The 22,621-nt window shown below is 54.1% G+C and overlaps 1 protein-coding gene across 3 annotated transcripts in view; it reads right to left on the reverse strand.

Annotated features, from left to right (window-relative positions):
* PPL (periplakin) overlaps positions 1 to 14,751 on the reverse strand; it is a 48,448-nt gene extending 33,697 nt beyond the window's left edge. For 2 of the 3 annotated variants that reach the window (XM_061402479.1, XM_061402480.1), the window contains exon 1: positions 14,256 to 14,671. In XM_061402479.1, the coding sequence (XP_061258463.1) occupies positions 14,256 to 14,662 (407 nt within the window). In that variant the 5' untranslated portion in view covers positions 14,663 to 14,671. Of the gene's footprint in view, positions 1 to 14,255 lie in introns of all 3 variants that reach the window. The other variant, XM_061402481.1, reaches the window with a different exon arrangement.
* Between the last annotated feature and the right edge of the window lie 7,870 nt (positions 14,752 to 22,621).

The following is a 22,621-nucleotide window of genomic DNA, read 5'->3' on the forward strand; positions in this document are numbered from 1 at the left end:
ACATCATAAGGTAGTTATCAGCATCCACGCGTACATGCTAAGTCATTTCAGTCACGTCTGACTCTTCATGATCCAATAGACTGTAGCCCACCAGGCTCCTCTGTCCATGGGATTCTCCAGGCAAGAATACTGGAGTGGGTTGCCATGCCCTCCTCCAGGGGATCTTCCCGACCCAGAGATCGAACCACATCTCTTACATCTCCTGAATTGGTAGGTGGGTTCTTTACCACTAGTGCCCTAGGGCCACTTAATAAAAGGTCATTTCCTGGGACTTCCCTGGTGGTCCAGTGGTTAAGGATCCACCTTGCAATATAGGGGATATGGCTTCGATCCCTGGTGGGGGAACTATGATCCCACATGCTGTGGGGCCACTGAGCCTCAACTAGAAGCCTCAACAATGAAAGATGCCCTGTGACACAGCGGAGATCCTGTGCACTGCAACGAAGAACTGACACAGCCAAGTAAATTAATTAATTGGGAAAAAAAAAAGGTCATTTCCTTTGCTTTGCCAGTGTCCAGACTGGCCAGACACCTGCCCAAGGGCAGGTCTCGTCTATGGGTCTCTGGCTGCCTGACTTCAAAACAATCCAGGGCTCCCAGCTGTGCTCAGCAGAGCGCGGTGCCTGGGTGCGCAGCGCCAGAGCACACAGACCACAGCCCCACACCCTTTCCCGGGCCCCCAGAGCTCCAGTGTCTCTGCCCACGGCCACAGGCCAGAGTCTGCCACGTAGCTTGCTCCAGCCACGCCATCCTCCTTCCTGGGAGAACGGCCTCTTTCCTGACCCACCTCCAGGGGGTCATACCACTACAGAGGGGCCACAGCCCTACCATAAGCCCCCACCCCAGCAGTCGCTGCCTGTCTAGAACTGTTCTGTCACCTGTTGGTCACGCCCAACTTGCTTTTTCTTTCTGGGCATCAAGATGGGAACCAGCAGGGACCAGGTGTGGCTGATGGTGATGGCCCTTCCTCCCTGGCCAGCACCACCTCACCTTCCAGGCCTGAGTCAGTCCCCACGTTCTGGTCCTTGACGATGTCCACAGTCCCTCCCTTTTGGGGTTAATTCTGTCTCAGTGGGTGTGAGCGGAGCCGGATGATCAGTCTCGGAATGTCTGGCATGCACAGGAGCCCACACCTCTCCTGGGAACCAGCCTGTCCCAGTCTCGCCCCTCCTAGAGTTCAGAGAAGGGGCCTGGCCTCCTGTTCCCCATGGTCAACCCCTTCTGGGTCCTGCCTGCCTCCAGGGCCTAGGCAGCCCTCAGAGGAACCTCCAAGTTCATCTTGGGTGCCAGGTGGCCCCCAGACCCCACCTTCTTTAAACACTGCCAGGCTAGAGAGAGCAAAGGCTTTCACTCCAGGACACCTGCCCTGTCTCTACCGCAAAGGCACACACAGGAGGTGCAGGAAATGACTGAAGAAACGCACAGCCAGACACTGAGAGGACTCACTAGGTGCCCGTCACCCGCTTGGCCTATTCCTGAAGCACCTCCTGACACCTGGCAATCTTGGGAGAAACATGCCCTCATGGTAATTGGGGGTACTTTTCTTAATTCTATTAGGTGATAAACTTTTGGACAGTAAGGATTTACTCATCTTTTGGGAGGACCCTTCTGTAGCCTTTAATTCCAGGCTTTGCACAGGCTTGGGGCTCAATAAATACATGTTGAATCGAGCAGACACTTTACAGCATGTGAATAATTCTTCTCTCCTCATTTTTCAGATGAAGATAACTGAGGCTAAAAAACCTGCTCAAAGTCACACTGTTAGGAAGTGAGGGTGTCAAGATCCGAACAGGTGTTGGAGCCACCTCCTCAGAACAAAAGGGATGTCAATATTGTTGTTCAGTCGCTAAGTCGTGTCCGACTCTTTGTGACCCCATGGACTGGAGCACACGGCTTCCTTGTCCTTCACCATCTCCCTGAGCTTGTTCAAACCATGTCCATTGAGTTGGAGACGCCATCCAACCATCTCATTCTCTGTCGCCCTCTTCTCCTCCTGCCCTCAATCTATCCCAGCATCAGGGTCTGTCAATACTATTCCACAAACTGATGCGGAGAGATCAAGGACATGAGACAAAGCAGAAAGGCGTTCACCACCCAGAGGAGGCACAGTGACTTACATCTCGTTGGCATCTTCAGCAGTATAATTATCCCAGTGGTTGAGTAACCATCAGTGGTGGTAGGTGAGGCTGAGTCATTCATTCTCTTAAGATGCCACCATGAGGGGCTCCCAGCCTGTCCCTCTGAACAGGCCATTCAGGGGGAAGGAACTGGTATGACGGAACCCCTCCCTGGGCTACACCCTCCCCCAGTGTCTGACATGCGTTCCTGCTTTGATCCTAACAACCCATCATTAAGCTTGGTACTATTACTGCTTCCAGTGCAGATACATAAACTGAGCCTGGGCAGGAAGGGAGACCTGCCTGGGGCCAGAAGGTTAGTGTCCATGATGGTGACTGTTGCCACCCCCTGTCAGCTTTCCAGATTGCCAAGATTTCCAGATATTCAGTAATTGCTGAATAAATTTTCACCACACCCCCAACTCCTTGTCATCTCTCTGCCCCTCTTACAGGCCCTGGGGACAGGCCCTTCTCCATCACCAAGTCCCTGGAGCTGTCAACATGCTTAAAATGTCTATTTAATTTGACACCTATTTGTTGAGCCCCCAGCCTACACAAATCCTGGAATTAAGAGCCACAGAAGAACCTCCACCAAAAGGTAAGTTAAGTCCTATTGTCCAAAAGTTTATGGTATAATAGGCAGGATTTAGAAAAGCTCTCCAATAACTGTAATTCCAGAGATTCAGACTGTTTGGGTCAGGGTATTTTCATCCACTCTGCCCACTTCAGGCCTTGTATCCTAATTTAATTGTGAAAATAAAGGTCAGTCCCATAAAACGCAAGAAGAGAGCAAGAAGGAAACAAAGAGAAAGCATGATAAATAGGAAATACAAAATATATGGCAGCAGCAGGTCCAAACACAGCAGTCAGTACAATAAATGAGAATGAGTTAAACTCACCCGCTAAAGGATAAGACTCTCAGGGGAGAATAGGAAAACAAGACAAAAGCCAACTCTACGCCATTTTGTAAGGCACATATCTAAAATAAAATTACACAGGAAGGTTGGGACTAAAAGAATAGAGTGCGACAGACCAGGCAACTGCTGCTTTAGCTGTTTGAAAGGAAGAGCAAGGTGCAGTGGTGGCTCAGCGGTAAAGAACCCGCCGGCAAAGCAGGAGACGTGGCAAGAGCCATGGGTTTGATTCCTGGGTCTGGAAGATCCCATGGGGAAGGAAACGGCAACCCACTCCAGTATTCTTGCCTGGGAAATCCCATGGGCAGCCCACGGGGCTGCAGAAGAGTTGGATGTATCTTAGCGACTAAACAACAACAAAGGTACCTGTAACTCTACGGACAAGTTGCGTAAACACGGGGTTTGACGGCTTCTTCTCAGAAGACTGAAGTCTGGGCCCTGCCTCACTGATTTTGACCTAATTGGTCTGCCATAGGACCTGGACATCACCTGCAAGGCTCACGTAATTTTTTTTTTTTTTTTAATTTGGCTGTACCAGGTCTTAGTTGCAGCACGTGGACCTAGTTCCCCGAGCAGGGATGGAACCCGGGCCCCCTGCATTGGGAACTCGGAGTCTTAACCACTGTACTACAAGGGAAGTCCCAAAACTCGGGTGATTCTAACGCGCTGGCAGGGCTGGGAACAAGGAAACGAACCAGAGTCATGTGCTGCAAGGTCGAGGAAGAATTCCCAGGTCTCTGCAGGAAGGAAGTCTTGTAGAGAACAGTACTCAGAAAGCATCCAAAAATTACCAGACTGACAGGTCAACTGACTGACGGGCTCCCTACTAGAAACCTCAGTGATAATTAGCTGGGTGTGGAGGAATTTACTGTCTACTAATCCTGGGGAAGTAGATTCTACAGTGAGAAGGCTGCTGGTGGAGTAACTATAGCTCTGTTTCATGGTTTAATCTGCTTCCACCCGGGGAAGGCCTCCCCACCTCGGGGCCTCATGTCAGGCTTGTGCTTTTGGGCTCTCGTTACAGACACACACACACACACACACACACACACACAAGTTCAAACCTCTTTGAGTAACACCAGGGTGTGTCTTGGAGATTTTTCCAAGATTTAAATGGGCCTCAAGCCAACTGTGACAACCCCAGTTGTTAGGACATCATTCCGGGTTCAAAACCAGTGGACAAGGAGTACTGGCCTCCAAATAGGAAGCACCTACTATGTGCCTGCTGCTTTTACACACATCATCTCCAGTTCTCTCCGTGATTCTACACGCCTCTAATTTGTAGATTCAAAACAGACCTCTCACTGCTGCTCACTGAGCACCTACTATGTGTGAGGCATCTTTCGGGGGGTGTGGGAGTGACCACGTGGTCTGCAAAGCCCCTACCTTCGTGAAGCCCACAGTGGGGCAGGAAGGTGGCCAGCAGCAGCACAGCTGACAAGAGGCACAACTGGGCCTGGAAAGCGGATCCATGGCTCCCAAACCCAGGCTCTTTCTACTTCACCTCCATCCCTGACCTCAGCCTCAGCTTCCCTCTCAGTAACATGGGGGTTTCATTGCCCAGTTTATAGTTGGGAAGAGTCAAGTTCCTGGTGCAGAGCAGCAGGACTGGAGCCTCCGCTGTTCATGGTGGCACAAACTTTGAATCCTTTCTCAACCTTCAGCTGGAACCCGAAAGTTCCCATCCCAGCATGGAGAAGTGAAAAGCCCTCAAAGCCACGAGTCTGACATCTGAGCCCCGGCTGCTGGAGCAGCAAAGAATTCTGCACAGGGCTGTCTTCTTGCAGCCCCACAGCCTTCCAGAGTCAGCGGGCTGCGGGTGGGGTGGAGCCTCTGGCCAGTCAGCTGTGCATTTATAATACCTGACAAGCCCTCTGTCCAGGAAAGGATGGGCTGGGTGGCCAGAGGGGACACCTCTGCAGCCAGCTCATCTGCTCCCAGCTCAGAGCCGCTGAGACTCTAAAACATTGAGCCTCACCTGGAAAAGAGAGACAAGGGCACTGATGTCTAAGAAGGACAGTACAGTCATAATTCAGGATGGCTGCTCCTCTGCACCTCAGCCTCAGAGGCTGTCACATGTCCACACCTCTCCCGCTCCTGGCCGTGGTTCCCTCCCACACTTCTGAGTCTCCGCATCCAGAGCCCTCCATTCTTGCTCCCCAGGCCTTGGACATCTCCCCCTGCTGAGGCCCGCTCCCTCTTCCTCCCTGCTCTCTACCTGCTGACTGGACTTGGATCCAGAACTGCAGGCTTCCCTCCAGGCTGGATCAGCTCCAACCCCCCTGGTCTAGCCCACCCCTCACTTTTAAAAATTGAAAACTCTTAACCTAGCTCAAATGTGCAGAAAAGTATGGAAAAGAATGCCACCGAGACTTCGCTGATGTTCCCACTCAGCCATACGTGTTTCAGATTTTTTTCAAAAACAGTGTTATTATTCAGTACCCTCTGAGCCCCCTCCTCTGGGGGAGCATAATTTTGGAGCCGCTGGTTTCTCCCTCAGTTCGGTTCAGTCGCTCAGTCGTGTCTGACTCTGCAACCCCATGGATTGCAGCACACCAGGCTTCCCTGTCCATCAATAACTTCCGGAGCTTGCTCAAACTCATGTCCAGCGAGTCAGTGATGCCATCTAACCATCGCATCCTCTGTCGTCCCCTTCTCCTCCTGCCTTCAATCTTTCCCAGCATCAGGGTCTTTTCCAAGTTATTCGCATCAGGTGGCCAAAGTATTGGAGTTTCAGCTTCAGCATCAGTCCTTCCAATGAACATTCAGGACTGATTTCCTTTAGGATGGATTGGTTGGATCTCCTTGCAGTCCAAGGGATTCTCAAGAGTCTTCTCCAACACTACAGTTCAAAAGCATCAATTCTTCAGTGCTCAGCTTTCTTTATAGTCCAACTCTCACATCCATACATGACTACTGGAAAAATCAGTAGTTGGACCTTTGTTGGCAAAGTAATGTCTCTGCTTTTTTTTTTTCATTTTTTAAATTTTATTTTTAAACTTTACAATATTGTATTAGTTTTGCCAAATATCAAAATGAATCCGCCACAGGTATACCTGTGTTCCCCATCCTGAACCCTCCTCCCTCCTCCCTCCCCATACCCTCCCTCTGGGTCGTCCCAGTGCACCAGCCCCAAGCATCCAGTATCTTGCATCAAACCTGGACTGGTGACTCGTTTCATACATGATATTATACATGTTTCAATGCCATTCTCCCAAATCTCCCCACCCTCTCCCTCTCCCACAGAGTCCATAAGACTGATCTATACATCAGTGTCTCTTTTGCTGTCTCGTACACAGGGTTATTGTTACCATCTTTCTAAATTCCATATATATGCGTTAGTATACTGTATTGGTGTTTTTCTTTCTGGCTTACTTCACTCTGTATAATAGGTTCCAGTTTCATCCATCTCATTAGAACTGATTCAAATGTATTCTTTTTAATACGCTGTCTAGGTTGGTCATGGCTTTTCTTCCAAGGAGCAAGCGTCTTTTAATTTCATGGCTGCAGTCACCATCTGCAGTGATTTTGGAGCCCAAGAAAATAAACTCTGTCACTGTTTCCATTGTTTCCCCATCTATTTGCCATGAAGTGATGGGACCAGATGCCAAGATCTTAGTTTTCTGAATGTTGAATTTTAAGCGAACTTTTTCACCCTCCTCTTTCACTTTCATCAAGAGGCTCTTTAGTTCCTCTTCACTTTCTGCCATAGGGTGGTGTCATCTGCATATCTGAGGTTATTGATATTTCTCCTGGCCATCTTGATTCCAGCTTGTGCTTGATCCAGCCCAGTATTTTGCATGATGTACTCTGCATATAAGTTAAATAAGCGGCGTGACAAGATATAGCCTTGATGTAGTCCTTTCCCAATTTGGAACCAGTCCGTCGTTCCATGTCTGGTTCTAACTGTTGCTTCTTGACCTGCATACAGATTTCTCAGGAGGCAGGTAAAGTGGTCTGGTATTCCCATCTCTTGAAGAATTTTCCAGTTTGTTGTGATCTACACAGGTTTCTTCCTAAGCCTGTCTTAAACTTTCACTACATATCGGCGTCTGCTTCTATAAACATACATGGAATTACTTTGTATGAATTTTTAAATTATTTATTTTTTAAAGAGTGTTTTTGTTACTATGATCTCTCAGTTTCTTCTTTTGTTAACATTTATTTATTTGGATGTGCTGAGTCTCAGGTGCAGCACGTGGGGTCTTGAGTTGCACCATGCGGAACCTAGTTCCCTGACGAGGGATGGAACCCAGGCCCCCTGCACTGGGAGCTCGGAGTCTCAGCCACTGGACCACCAGGGAAGTCCCGGAACGAATGTTTGCAAATGCACACAAATGTGCTGTCTGCGTCCTTAGCTTGCTCTGTTCACACCATGGGATGCCTCCGCAGGCCGACGCGCGTGGACGCCCACCTCGCTGTCTCGTGACCCTTGCTGCTCCCTCTGCACCCATCCCCCTCCTTTGCCTCCACTGTCTCTGCACTTGTCACACAGCATTGTTGCAGCCTGCTTACAGAGAGCACAGAAAACGGGGGTGGGGACGGGGGCCCGGGGCCCTCTGCTCAGGATCCCTTATTCTTTTCTGCTAGATAGAAGCCCCACCCGCCCACCCCGTTTCTTGGTGGGGACGAGTGCGTGCGTGTCTTGTGTGTGAGCATGAGTGTCTGCATCAGCCTGAGATGTTTCAGGAGGGGGAAACCTCTGCAGGCCCCCAGGGCCACCCTCACTCATTCATTCACTCATTCAGCACACGTGCCGCCCTGCCAGTCTCTGGGGCAGACAGACCTTCATCTCCATCAGACCACCCAACGGCCGCTGAGATAAGAGTGACCAAGAAGATGGGGGAGACAATGCAGGAAGTGGATCTGCCTGGGGAAAGAGAGGTTTAGGGAGGGCTTCCCCAAGGAACAGAGACCAGGTGAGGAAGAGAAGTGAGCCCGGAGGGGTGGGAAGGGCATTCCAGGTGGGAGGAACAGCATGCGCAAAGGCTCAGGGGCTGGAAGGGTCACGGAAAGGAGAGGGGAATGAACTCACAGTATGCAGGGTGGCGGTTCCCAGGGCCTGAGAGGAAAGGGAAGCTTGGGCTGGGATGAACCAGCGGGGAGGGGGTGGACAGGACCAGACTGACATCTGGCAGGGAGACTCTTGAGAGTCCCTTGGACAGCAAGGAGATCAAACCAGTCAATCCTAAATATTCATTGGCAGGACTGATGCTGAAGCTGAAGCTCCAATACTTTGGCCCCCTGATGCAAAGAGCTGCCTAGAAAAGACCCTGATGCTGGGAAAGATTGAGGGTAGGAGAAGGGGATGGCAGAGGATGAGGTTGGTTGGATGGCATCACCGATTCAATGGACATGAGTTTGAGCAAACTCTGGGAGATAGTGAAAGACAGGGAAGCCTGGTGTGCTGCAGTCCATAGGGTCACAAAGAATGGGACATGAGCAACTGAACAACAAGAGAGAGCTCCCTGGCTGCCATGGGGAGGAGGGAGTGGGGTGATGGGGCAGAGGCAGGAATGGTGAAGCAGCTGCAGCAGGGGCACTGGTGACAGGGCCTGGGGGCCCAGCGGGGCTGCCCGCTCAGGAGGCAGGGAGCCAAGAGGCCAGGGCAGGGCTCAGTCTACCTGGAGGCAGGAAGGGGCACCGGGGGCCTCGCTGCCTAGGCTCAGGAGGACAGAAGACCCATTAAAACCAGAGAGAACAAAGACCAGGGGCCATTTCCGTCTCCCCATTCCTAAGACAGGTCAGGGCAGGCAGGCAGGCAGGCTGGAGAGTGGCAGGTGGCGCTGGCAACACCCCACACAGTGCTGCCTGGAGCAGAGAGGAGCCAGAAATCTCTTGACAAGGAGCTTTGGACATGTTCTCAAAGGCAGCTTCTCCCCCAGCCCCCAGGGCCCTCCAGAGGCCCCTCACTCTCCTAGGAGTGTTGCCTAAAAGGTATGACTTGAGGTAAGCCTCTCCCCAGAGAAGCTCCCTGACTGTGTCTGAAATGCCACCATTAGCAGCACTGTTACATGTTCAGCTCCGTTCTGTCCTGAATCTAGTTCACCAGGTCTCGTTCCCTCTGCAACAGCACTGGGCAAGTGAGGGCAAAGCCAGAGAGAGGGGAGGTGGAAAGGGTTGCTGGGCGGAGTCAGGGATACAAAACCCAGTGACTCCACCATCTGGCCTGGGGCAGTCCCCAGAGATAGCACCAGCCCCAGGTTGAGGTGGGGAGCCCTAGTTTCCTTCTCCAGGGCCCCAACATTGGCCATGTGTGAGCCGTGAATGCAAGGCGAGTGCCTTTACTCTGGGCCTCAGTGTTCTTCTCTGTGAAATGGGATACCAGCAGCAGCCTTACAGGCTCGGTGTCAGAATGAGATTTTATATATATACATATATATATAAAACATCCATGGCTGTGCTGGGTGCACAGCAGGTGTTGAGAAATGGCTGGGCGGATCACTCCAGTCCTGGCTACCCACGTAGTGGGAGGGGAACTTTGCTGACAGGACCCTCCTGCAGACTGTTCGAGCTTTGCAACTGACACTAATCAATGCATGCAGGTGTGTCTTTCCATGTGTCTTCTTAAGGTGTGTGTGGGGTCCACATGAATGCTAGGGTGAATGAATGGGAGTCAGCTGACCTCCTGTGCCCCTGGGGCAACAGCCTCCACAGCTGGAAGGAGCCCAGCTGCCTGGTCAGCTCCGTTCTTAGCACCATCCTCATCTTTGGGGCTCAGCTGGTAAAGAACCCGCCTGCAATGCGGGAAACCTGGGTTCGATCCCTGGGTTGGGAAGATCCTTTGGAGAAGGGGACGGCTACCCACTCCAGTATTCTGGCCTGGAGAATTCCATGGACTGTATAGTCCATGGGGTCACAAAGAGTCGGACACAACTGAGCGAGTTTCACTTTTCATCTTTAACAGCAGTGTGCACTCACCACTGTCTCTACCATGACTTAGTGAGCACTCACTGGGAGCTGGGCCCGTCACATGCATTCTCTCACTTGAGCCACTAGTGACCTCACCAACTGATGGCTGCTGCAACACTCCCATTTCACAGATGAGGAAACTGAGATTCAAGTGTTTCGTGACCTGCCCAAGGTCACACAGCTCAGGAGAGGCAAAGCTGGGGTTTGGACCCACACCTGGATGACACGCTCTTAATCACCGAGGGGCCCAGGGTACCCCAGCTAGCTTCCAGGAGGACACACGCCCCTTTCACCAGCCTCCAAACCCTTGGGCCCTGCCTCTCCCACAGGATGTCCCCATTAGGACTGGGCCATTCTTGTAGGACTTTGCCTAGGTGAGGTCAAGAACTGAGGCCAGGCTGCTGGGTGCTCACTGGGACCCAGGTCTGGGTAGAGGGGCAAAATTAGTCCCATTTTACTGAGGGGGAAGCTGAGGCTCCTAGCGAGGCCAAATTTCTTTGCCAAGCTCAAACACAGGCAGAGTTCAGTCTAACTGCAGAGCTGGGTCTAACCATCCATCCCTCGCAATGACAGGTCAGACACCTCCACAGGAAGTCCTCCCCGATAATCCAGGTCTCCACCCTAACCCTGACAGATCTCACTTCAGACCAGTCAGGGAGCAACAGGGCCGTCAGGCTGGAAATCTCATCTGTCCAGCTCTATGTCCCCCCAAACTCTCAGTGGTTCCCATCACCACCATGACACAGTCCTGCAACCACAGTGGTAATTAAGCAAAGTTCCATCAAATGTAGAGATCGTCAACGTCTCCTCCACAGCCACCCCTACTCCTCGGAATGGCACCCCAGGAGTTGCGCAGTGCACTGCCTGTCCATTGCGGAGTCAGCTCAATCCCAGATACATAGCAGGTGCCTATTTAGATGTATTCAACAGTTATAACTATCACAGCTGCTGTGGATCGAGGCTTCCTGTAATTCTCAACCCTTTCCCTGCATTATTTCATTTAATCCTCATGCCAACAATATCACCAGGCAGGTAGTATTTTTATGCCCATTCCACAGCTGAGAAAGCAGAGGCTCAGAGAGGCCATGCAGCTGTCCCCAGGTGGCACAGCTGGAGAGCAAGGACTGGCCAGGGCTGTACTCTCAGCATCCAAGCAGGGCGGTAGGACCAGGGCCCCTCAAGGCCCTCCCCGCTGAGCTGGACACTATCCTTGGTGACCCTGCAGCAGCAGCCTGCCCCTGTCATTAGCTCAGGTGTGAACACCAGTTCCGACACCTGTCATTAGAAACCAGGGCAGCAGGAGCAGCGGAGTTCACACCCAGTTCCAGCTGCTACAAGGCTGACAAACAGGGAGGGGCAGTTTTCTCCTAAGGGGCTCTCCACGAATTTCTGTTCACTTGTGCCATCCAAAGCCTGTGACAGCGGGGTTGTGTGCAAGTCACCTGGCTCCTGAATTCCCTTTGCTGGGGGCAGGGATGCTGACCCTCACTCTGGGCACTTCCTATGTGCCCGGGGCAGCGGAGCGGGGAGCGCAGGGCAGGGCGGGGGGAAATCCTCCCCATTGTTATGTTGGCTCCTCCCAGCAACCCCACACAGAAGATATTAGTACCAGGCCTGCCTTGCAAATGAGGAAACTGAGATTCATAGAGGTTCCTGAGCCTTTCTGGAACCAGAGGCGAGGTGTTCAACTGACCACCTCAATGCTGAATCTCACTGGCAACCCTGCCCTCCCCCAGACAGAAGAGGAAGCCCCCAGAAAACTCAGGGTGCAAGAGTAACTTGGGGGCCAGCATCCTGTGACCAGCGAGCACATCTTAGAGCTACGGGTACAGAGCCAAGCACTGGGTAACACTCAAGAGGCTACCTTCAACTGTGCAATCTGTTCCATGAACTTGTCTCCACCAAGGGGAACATGCTGGGCTGGCAAGACCACGGTCACCTGGCATCTACACAGGGCTGTGACTGTGCAAGGCCACAGGGCCCAAAGGAAGAATCTCGTCCCATCTTGGGAAGAATCGGGGAGGGCTTCCTGGAGAAAGAGACCTCCAAGCTGAGATCACACATTCAACTAGGGGCAGCGGGTGGCTGCCTTGGGCCAGGGGTATTGTGAAGTGCAGGACCCATGCCCATTAACCCTGAGTCCCTGAAGCTGTAAAGGATGTTAATTGCTTCCTTCCTGCTCTCTGCTGGGAAGGCCAAGACCCTCCCAGATTGTCCAGATTCATTATAACCTTTTGTTAGGTCCAAGCCCAGCCCTTGGGGGACTGGACGGATGAAGAGCTGGAAGAAGGGGAGGCTCAGAGGGATGAGGGAGGCGGAGAACAGGGCAAGGCTGGCCCATCTCCTGGTGTGTGGGTGTGTGCGTGTGTGTGGAGGACTGGAGGGGCCCTGGTCTTGGTCAGGGAAGAACAGCACAGCCCTCCCTGGCTGGCACAGAGCGCCTGATTGTGCAACATCTGAAAGAATAGTTCAGGGACTGGATGGGACCCCAGCTGGGTTGGAGAGCCAGCTGGACCTGGCCACTGAGGAGCAGCGTGCAGAGCCCTGCCCAATCCCTGGGGTTGGGAAAGACCAGGGAGGCTTGTATGTGTGTGTGGCGGGGGTGTGGTGGGGGCGGGGGGACCCCGGGAGGGGAGGGAAAGAAATACTTCTGAACTTGAAACAAGGCAGAGGGGAGAAGGGGCAGTGGGGTCACAGGGGAGTGGAGTTTCTGAAAAGCCTAGAATTCAAAGGCATGGAGGGCCCACCCTCTACGTCTCAGGTGAGGGCACCATGAGATGGCTGGATGGCATCCCTGACTCGATGGACATGAGATTGAGCAGGCTCCTGGAGTTGGCGATGGACAGGGAGGCCTGGCTTGCTGCAATCAATGGGGTCACAAAGAGTTGGACACGACTGAGTGACTGAACTGACTGAACAAAGACCCAATGGAGGGCCCACCCTCTCCACGCCATGCCCAGGGTGCCTGCACCTGTCAGACAGGTCTGCCTGGGCTGGACCACAGGGGCAGGGTGGGAGTGCAGGCCCGGGTCTCCTCGCCTTCATCCCTGACCTGGGAGGGAGTGAGGGACTGCTTCCAGGGGAAGGGGTCTCAGATGAGGGCACTTTGGGGTGGATACACTTGGGGCAGGTGGGCTCTGCAATTTTTTTTTAGTTTCCCCACCTGCCTGAAGCCCCTTGTTGGATAAAGGCTCCCTCTCAGCTATAGCCCCTGCCTCCTTTTCCCTAGAGAGAGGCCAAGGACGGGTCTGAGGTCTTGCCCCCTCCCTCAATCTCAGCATCTCCACTGAGGTTCCCCTAAACCGGTTATTAAGTGAATACATTAGGCTTACCAAGCGGACATGGGCTGCCGTTTCAACGCAAACACATCTTTCAACGCAAACACATCGAGACATGTCATTCCCTTCCCAGGCGGTCCTGGGAACCGGAGGCTCTCAGAGACGCCGCCAGTTTCGGCGCTGGTTGGTGGAGGGGGGCGGGGGGGTGCTAGGGGCAGCCACGCCCCTGAGAAATCACTCAGGGAGAAGGTCCCACCGCCCTTCCAGGAGCTCCGCAGACCTCGGGGTGGGGTAGCGGGTGTGGACCAGAGGTGCCTCAGCCCGGGTTCCCCCAACCCCACACCCACGGCTTCCTCCGAACCAGGCTCTGGAGCGCAGGATGGCAGGTGCCGGAAAGTTCTGCTGCAGGTGGCACGTTCCCCGCCCCCCAATTCGTCCCCTCACCTCTCGCCTCCCCGACTCCAGAAGCACCTGCGCGCCCCTCCAAGGAGCGTCGGTGAACGTCCCCAGCCACGCCCCCCCGCTCCAGCTCAACTTCACCGCGTGGGTGCGCCCCTAGACGGTGCTTCTGTCCGTGCACACACCCCCGCCCCCGCCCCCGCCTTGGGTGTAGCGTCCGCCGGACACACCACTCTCCACCCGGGCGGTGCTTCCTGGCCCGCGAGGACCCCTGGCCCAAGGGCGACCGCGGGACGCGAAGAACCCCTCCACCCCGCTGTGACTCCACCTCAGTACCTTGGTCTCTAAGCGCCCAAGCCAGTACTCTCCCGGCTCCTAGAACTTTCCGGTGCCAAACAGCGTGTTTTCCTTCCGCGCCCCCGGCCCACCTCCATTCCCACCTTGGCCGTGCTTCCCAGCTCAAGGGTAGCCCTCGGGCGCCCGCGTCCCCGCGCGTCGCGCACTCCAGGCTGGGCTCCCCGCCCCGCGGGGCTCCCAGGGCGGTGCGCACCCCCTCCCAGCCGCCGCAGCCCCGGAGGCCCGGCCGTTCCCCTCACGGCCCGGGCCGCGCATCCCGGCCCAGTGCGGCCCCTCACCTGCGGGTCCGAACCGTGGGGCTGTATTTGCCTTTGTTTCTCTTCCTGAAGAGCGAGTTCATGGTGGCGGCCGGGCGGGGCGGCGGGTCGCTGCGCCGGGCTGGGCACTGGGCGGCGGAGGCCCCGGCGCGCACCGAGGGGCGGGCAGCTGGCGCAGGTGAGCGGGCGGCGACGCGGGAGCCCCGAGTGCGGCGCGGCGGCGGCGGCCGGTCACTACTCGCGGGGGGCGGGGCGCCCGCAGGCCCCGGCTCCCCCCGCCGCTCCCGAGAAGGTGGCGCGTACCTTCCCGGGGGAGGGGCGCCGGGTGGGCGGGGCTTCCAGGCGCGCCCTCGGCCAGGCTGGAGCGAGCTGGGCGCCCGGCCTGGAATCTGGGTGGGGACACGGGGTCCTGGGAGGACCCGGCCCATCCCACCCCACCTCCCAGCCTGGACACTCGAGAAGCTGGGCAGGCGGGCGGAGGCGCGCTGGCGGCTCTCCCGAGCGCGCTCCTCAGCCCCCTCGCCCCTGACTCGCGGCCTGGCGCACGCGCCCCAGACTGAGGACCCTCACCCGGGTCTCGGATGCCCCTCTTGGGCACCGGGGCTCCCTTTTCTTGGCTGACACCCAGGTGGGGCCCCCAGTCAGATGGGACAGCCTGACGGATCTCTATGCCCCGATAGCTAGTGAATTACTCTCAGGTGGTAGGACTGTCGATGGCAGTTGAGAAAAGGGAGCTTGGGAGTGCACCTTGATGTTGTTTAGACGCTAAGTCGTGTCCGACTCGTTGCGATCCCACGGACTGTAGCCCGCCAGGCTCCTTTTTTCTATGGGATTTCCCAGGTGAGAACACAGGAGTGGGTAGCCATTTCCTTCTCCAGGGGATCTTCCAGACCCAGGGATGGAAATTGCGTCTCTAAGATTGGCAGGCGGATTCTGAGCCACCTGGGAAGCCCCGGAGTGCGCCTGCCTGAGTTCAAATCCTGCTGTTATGAACGGTCAGCTGACTCTTCAGCAAGGCTTCTCTCTGCTCCCAGCCTCAGTTTCCTTTTTCTGTCAAACAGTGGTAACAACCGCACCCCACGCCATCGGGGATTCCTGTAGATAATTCACACAACACTTCACACAGTCCTATGTGCCAAGTTACATCTGTGCCAGTAGAGGCCAGTCACGCCGGGGCCCTGCTGCGCTGTGTGCCCGCGGAGAAGGCTGCAGTTAGACAGCCGGTAACCCGGGGTCTGGCCCTGAGCCAGAGTGGGGCCCTGATAGCAGGGAGCGTTCAGCGTCCCTCTGGAGGGCACTGCGGGTCCTGAGCCCAGCTGGGAAGGAGGAGCACCCAGTCCTCAGGGGAGATGCCAAAGGGCTCAGATGGGGAGCAATGACGAGGGAAGGAGGCAGGCCCCCCCACCCCCGCACTGAGCATCCAGAGTCCTCAGGCCAGTCACTTCCCCAGCCGCTTTTTGTTTAAAAAATAAGGAGGTTGATTCCTACAGGCTTTTCCTGCCCCAGACCCCAGAGCATTTGAGAACAGTGTCCTGTAGGCCATGGCGTCCCCCAACCTCCAGTATCTAATGCCTGATGATCTGTGATGGAGCTGATGTAATAATAATAGAAATAAAGTGCACAGTAAGTATAGTAGAGGGGGTGTAGTTCAATGGTAGAGCGTGTGCTTAGCATGCTCGAGACCCCGGGTTCAATGCCTGGCACCTCCATTTAGGAGTTTCTCCTTACTAGGAGGAGAGAGTTTATTATTGTGGGGAGGGAGGGGATATATATATAACTGATTCGTGTTGATGTATGGCAGAGACCACCACAACATTGCAAAGCAATTATCCTCCAATTAAAAAAAAAAAAAGTAATGTGGTTGAATCATCCTGAAACCATCCCCCCCAACCCCGTCCTTGGAAAAATTGTCTTCCATGAAACCAGTCCCTGGTGCCAAAAAGTTTGGGGACGGCTGCTTTAGGTCATCTGTTGTCCCTGCCGTCACAGGACTTCAGTGTTGAAGTGTTACAGAGATTCTGGGAAAACCTTATTTGTTAGGGGGTAGCTGCGGTGGGCTTAAGGGGGTCTGTGGATCCTCCTACAGTTGCTTTCAAAATGTGTGTGTGTCCAAATGCACATTTTGAGGGCAAGAGTCTATCGCTTTTAGTGGGCTCGTTCATTGGCTCATTCCACAGATACAGGTATTCTCCCAGCTGTGGCTGCCTGGTTCTGCTACGTAGATGAGGAAAGGGAAAAAAAACAAAACTAAAACAGTAAAAGGCCTTTCTCTTAAGGGAGGGGGAAAGACACATGCTAATACTACTAACAATACATTGACAAACTCAAACTCAAGTTGGGATCTGAAGACCTAAAAAGGATAAAGGACCCTGGGAGGAGCAGCAGCTCAGCTTCCCCAGGGGAGCTTGTAAAATGCAGATTCCGGGGCATGACCCCCCTTCTGATTGGGGGGCCGTGTGCAGGAAGGGTCTCAGGAGTCTAAACTTTTAGCAAGTCCCCCTGGTGGTCCCTGGCCCCTCTATGAGAAACCAGGAGTGAGGGATATTGCCTGCAGCTCTCAGATAGGGAACCCTGTACAGACCTTCCAGCCACACCTAACCCTTCTCTCCTCTTTGAACTTAGCACTGCCCTGGCTTCTCTATCAGATGCCCCTTCTAGATGGGGAGTTCCCCACCAGGCAGCTTAGTGCTTGAGCAATTCCCTCCAACCTGAAGGGACTTCCCTCCCCTAGTCTGAGGTTAGCTCCGGGGGTGGGAGTGGGGTGGGACCTAGAGTCCCACTACAAGCATTGGGCTTCCCTGGTGGTTCAGATGGTAAAGAATCCACCTGCAATGCAGGAGACCTAGAGACTATAAGTCCAGACTACAAGTCCATTGGGAATAGGTGTCAGGGAGGAGCCCAAGGCTTCAGAACACACAGCTTGGTGGTGGTGGTGGTGGGGGTGACTTGGGGTCTAGACTTGGCCTGAAGTCAGGACAAAACTTGCTCAGCCTGGACCCCTTCCTGTGCCCCTAAGTGAGCCAAAGGGCTCAGGAGGGAATACTGTCCAACCCCCTGTTTTATGGCACAACTCTGCATGGAAACTCTTTTCCTTCCTTCTCCGGATTGCCTTTCCCTTGGAGAGTAAATTGGGGTCATTCACGGCAGCACCGTTGCTAGGGAGGAGATCCTGGAAACAGCCTGATGGCCACTGGGATGGGGATCAGGTGGTTAAATAACCCAGAGCGCATCTACTCTGGAAGACCGTGCAGCTGGAAATGAATGAGATGTGGAATTCGTTGTCAGGCACCAGGAGCAAAGTGTGAGAGAGAAACAGAGAATATATATGCCCATATGTACAGAAAATTTCTGGAAGGATCCACAAGACTCTGTTAGCCATGAGTCCCCTCAGGAGACAAATCTGAATTTTCATTGTACGCTCTTTCATAGTGTTTGGATTTTGTCTTATTTTTTAAAACTTCCTTTGGATATTGTTTTTATATGTGCTTGGATTAATTTTTCAATGTCTTTTTTCAATTACTTTCTATTTTTTAGCCATGTGGCATGTGGGATCTTAATTTCCCAATCAGGGATTGAATCTGTACCCCTTGCTTTGCAAATGCAGAGGTTTAACCAGTGAACCACCAGGGAAGTCCTTTAGTTACTTTTAAAAGACTCATTTCAAAATAACCCAAGCCTGGCATTCCTATTTCCCAGACCCTTCCCTGCCTCCACTCCCCACTTCATGCCCCTCTGTTAGGGTCCACTACACTCTATGGTGTTAACCTCCTTCCTTGCCAGTCTTCCTTACTGGACTGAAAGATACTGGTTGATAAGGATTATGGAAGATACAACATTTGGGCAAAATAGAACCCATGTTAAGGAAGGAAGCCTCCCTACCTTCAAGTTGCTGATAGTCTAAGGCTGGAGACAAAGAGACAGCAACTACAAAGCCAACTGGGCTGAGTCTAGGGAGATGAACCTTATCAGGGCTCCAAAGGTGGGATGGGGGCAGCAGCCAGGGAGCCCTGGAGTTCTCACTCAGTCCCTTTCAGCTGTTGCAGCTTGTACACAGGTCATTTTGTCCTTCTGAGCCTCAGTTTTCCCCGTCTGTGAAATGGACACAACTGTAGTATCCACCTCCTAGGTGAGATCCCATGTGTTAAGCACTTGGCATGCCCCTAGGCCCTGAGTGAGGGTCCCACAAATGGGAGGGGTTGACCTCTGCAGGTGGAGGCTCCATGCTTGTGAGGCTGAGGGTTACAAGCAATTACAGGACAATTCAGAACTCCAGACTTCTCCCAACTTCCAAATCCTCCTTCCCTACACCTAGAAAAGTGAAGTTTGGCTTCTGGGAGGGAACCAGACTAGGGACCTCCAGGTGAGCAGGCTGATAGCTCAGCTGCTGTAACAGCCGTGACACTGATGATGTTATGTGACATTGATGATATTAATGCCATTTCTCCATTATTGAGGACCGACTCTATGCCAGGCAACACAGCATATAGCCAATATACTTCAGCAGGTTGACACTCCCCAGAGACCCCCACTGACTCCCCGAGGACCCTCCCTCCCAAGAGGAAGCTCTCTTATCTTCCAGGGAAGCTCGCTGAGGCCCCGAGAGGCCCAGTGCCAGCTGGGCTGGTTCCTGGCTTAGCCTGCTCTGGCCCCGTGCTCTCGGACCCCCACCCGTCTCCACCCTCATGGGCTGACTCAGCTGGGCCCGGCCCAAGTGCTTTGGGGAGAATGAGTAGATTTTGGGAGGAACTGAGTTGTCCTTCACCATCCCTCTTCCCTCCAGCCTCTAGAATCTGGGTTTCTGAGCTGGTGCAGCATGTGTGTGTGTGTGTGAGTGTGTGCACATGTGTACACACGTGTGCAAGACGCTCCGTGGGTAGGCCGGATGGGGTGGGAGCTGGGATCTGGTCCCTGTGGATCCTCCTGTGGGCAGATGGGATTTGCTTGGTTTCGAGGAGCCCTCATATGCCAAGTGACTCATCTGCTCTGCCTGTGCCGTGGGGTGGGGGCTCGGGCAGCGTGTTTGCTTTCCCCGGGGGGTTGACTTACGTTCACCCTGAAGGGATGGTACCTGCCCGGCTGTTCTGTTCCCTGGCAACTAGGCCACCTTTGGCCCCTGAACCCCGTCCCCTGCCTAGAGCTGGGCCAGGCGGCTGTCTCCCAGGAGGCCACCACATCTGAAGGGTCACCCACACCCTCCCTGTTTGCGATCATTGTTTCCCCAGCAGCTGGAGAGGTGCTCGCTCACTCCCTGGCTGGCTCAGGTGTTTCGGTGAACCAGTTTGAAACAAGAAGGGCAGCATTCCCGCAGAGAGAGGGGTGTGCAGGATGGAAGGCCAGTTCCTCACCGTGGAGCCTCTCCTCCCAGGGCAGAGGCCCAGCCTTTCTGTGGACAGACAGCTGTTCTCCCATCTCCAGGGGTACAGCCTCACCCCCACCTAGAGGGCATTCAGAAATGCAGATTCCAGGGCCCCCGTCTGAGATTGCAGCTGGTGGGTCTGGCTAGAGCCTCAGCATCTGCATGTTAACAAGCACATACCCCCCCACCCCCCCCCCCACCCCAGGATGCTAAAGCTTGTGGGTCTCTGGATTGCCCTGAGAGACACAGCTGTGAGCAGAGAGATGCAGCACATGGGCAGGCCTGGTCTACACCCTCTGGGGAAGAACCCGCAGGCTGTAGCTTGAGGCCAACCTCAGTCTGAATCCTGCCCAGAGTGTGACCTTGGGTTGGTGGCTTAACCTCTCTGAACCTGGCGTCCCCATCTGTAAAATGTGGATGAGCCAGTGCTCCGTGATGGCGTGGCGTGGAGGGCCCTCTCCTCCCCGCCCTCCAAGGGGACAGGAGGGGGCTGGCCTGGCTTCACCCCGTGTTTTGTAACATGTATTTACTTTCCTCTCAGAACAATGCAATGGATGGAAAATCATGCTGGCCGTCCAGTCCAGATGGGCTGAGTCACACTCAGCCCTGGGCCGGTGAGCTCCCCACCACGGCCCCCCTGGGACCAGGGAGGAGGCTGGCCGCTGGCAGCAGAGACAAGAGAGGGTCCACGGTGAGTCACCCCTCTGCCTGCCCGAGTCATCCCCCAGGAATGTGCCTCTGGCCTGAACCCGCCTGGGGCCCCTGGCAGGCTGCCCCAACCTGGCCACCTCCCCACTGCCTGCCAGGAAGCCCCACCCTGATGCCCCCCAAGTGGGCATCTGCTGCTCAGATGACCTTCCTGCCAGCCCTCTCTGGAGGGCTGTGTACCTGCATGATGGTGTCTGCTGTCAAAACATCAGAACAGCTCCTGACCAGTGCCTGAATAGTGGCAGCACTGAGCCTCCACTGCCCCTGGCCACCCTGGCCCTTCTGCAGGACCCAGCCATGGAGGGGTTAACCCTCTGCTCAGCAGGGGCCTCTTGGACCTGGCTTCACCCACAGGCTGATGGCCCCTCTGGCCCAGCCATACTGCACCCTAATAGCATCTTGCAGATCTGAGCCTCATCGTGAACCCTGGATGGCTTGCCGGCACAACCTACTCTACATCTCTGGACGCCTCATTTCAAGCCCATCCCTGGGCCTCCCAGATGGAGCAGTGAGGGCCACCCAGTGAGGAGGTCATGCTGTCAGGGCAGAGAGTGGAGCTGGGTGGGGTCCTGGGGCCAGACTGGCTCTGCCAGGCCTGGGATCTCCACCGCAGGACAGGCTGCCCAACCCAACTCCAAAACTCCCCTCCCCACGACCAAGCCTACTTCCTCCCTGCCCTGCCGGGGCCCATGCTGCCCAGACCGGTGGGGCTACATTTCTGGAGCCAATGTGTGACAGTTCCTGGGGATGGCCCAGGTCAGGAGGTCAGGACCCCATTCCCTCCTGCACCTGGGGACCTGAGTGATGGACAGGCCAGGCCACAGGGGACAAAATACAAAATCAAATCAAGCTTTAGCTTGAAACCAAACTGGGTTTGAAATCTGCCTCAGCCATATCACCAGCTGTGTGACCTTAAGCAAGTGGCTTAACCTCTCTGAACCTCAATTTTTCCACCCGTAAAATTGGGAAGAGCCTGTGAGCGAAGATGTCAAATCCTCACTCCTCCACTTCCTAGCTGTGTGGCCCTGGGGAAATGTCTTCGACCTTCTGAACTTTGGTTTCTCCATCTGCAAAACTGTGGACACTCTGGCATTTGCTCCAGTTCAGTTCAGTTCAGTTCAGTCGCTCAGTCGTGTCCGACTCTTTTCGACCCCATGAATCGCAGCACGCCAGGCCTCCCTGTCCATCACCAACTCCCGGAGTTCACTCAGACTCACGTCCATCGAGTCAGTGATGCCATCCAGCCATCTCATCCTCTGTCATCCCCTTCTCCTCCTGCCCCCAATCCCTCCCAGGATCAGAGTCTTTTCCAATGAGTCAACTCTTCGCATGAGGTGGCCTAAGTACTGGAGTTTCAGCTTTAGCATCATTCCTTCCAGAGAAATCCCAGGGCTGATCTCCTTCAGAATGGACTGGTTGGATCTCCTTGCAGTCCAAGGGACTCTCAAGAGTCTTCTCCAACACCACAGTTCAAAAGCATCAATTCATCGGCGCTCAGCCTTCTTCACAGTCCAACTCTCATATCCATACATGACCACAGGAAAAACCATAGCCTTGACTAGACGGACCTTTGTTGGCAAAGTAATGTCTCTGCTTTTTAATATGCTATCTAGGTTGGTCATAACTTTCCTCCCAAGGAGTAAGAGTCTTTTAATTTCATGGCTGCAGTCACCGTCTGCAGTGATTTTGGAGCCCCCAAATATAAAGTCAGCCACTGTTTCCCCATCTATTTCCCATGAAGTGATGGGACCGGATGCCATGATCTTCGTTTTCTGAATGTTGAGCTTTAAGCCAACTTTTTCACTCTCCACTTTCACTTTCATACAGGGCCTTAAAAGGATTAGGTGAAGTAAAACATGTAATAATGACAGAAAATAACGACTTTTGTTGAGCATTTACTGTGTGCCGGGCCTTGCGCTAAGTCCTTAGCTCAGGGAAGCATGCTAGCACTGTGATTTCTAGCTTCATCGACATGTGATAGACATACAACAGAGTACATATATTTCAAGTGTATCATCTGTTAAGTTCTGACAAAAGCACACAGAAGTGGAACCACAACAAAGAGGGCAATCTGGCCTTTTTCCTCTCCCCACTTTTCAGATGTGGAAACTGAAGCTCCGAGGCATTCAGTGCATTCAACGCCTACTCAAAAAGGTCAGGAAGGGACTCAGGATTTAAACCCTGCAGTCTGAGCCAGCACCCTCATCCCTACCTCAACCACCATTCAGCAGCAGGTGCCGGGCACAGAGTAGGTGCCCAGTGTCATGTTGAATGAATGAATGGTGTGATCAAGAGGGTCACTGCACCGTGGTCCCAGGGAAGG

The sequence above is a fragment of the Bos javanicus genome, chromosome 25 (genome assembly GCF_032452875.1).
Source record: "Bos javanicus breed banteng chromosome 25, ARS-OSU_banteng_1.0, whole genome shotgun sequence".
Taxonomy (NCBI): domain Eukaryota; kingdom Metazoa; phylum Chordata; class Mammalia; order Artiodactyla; family Bovidae; genus Bos; species Bos javanicus.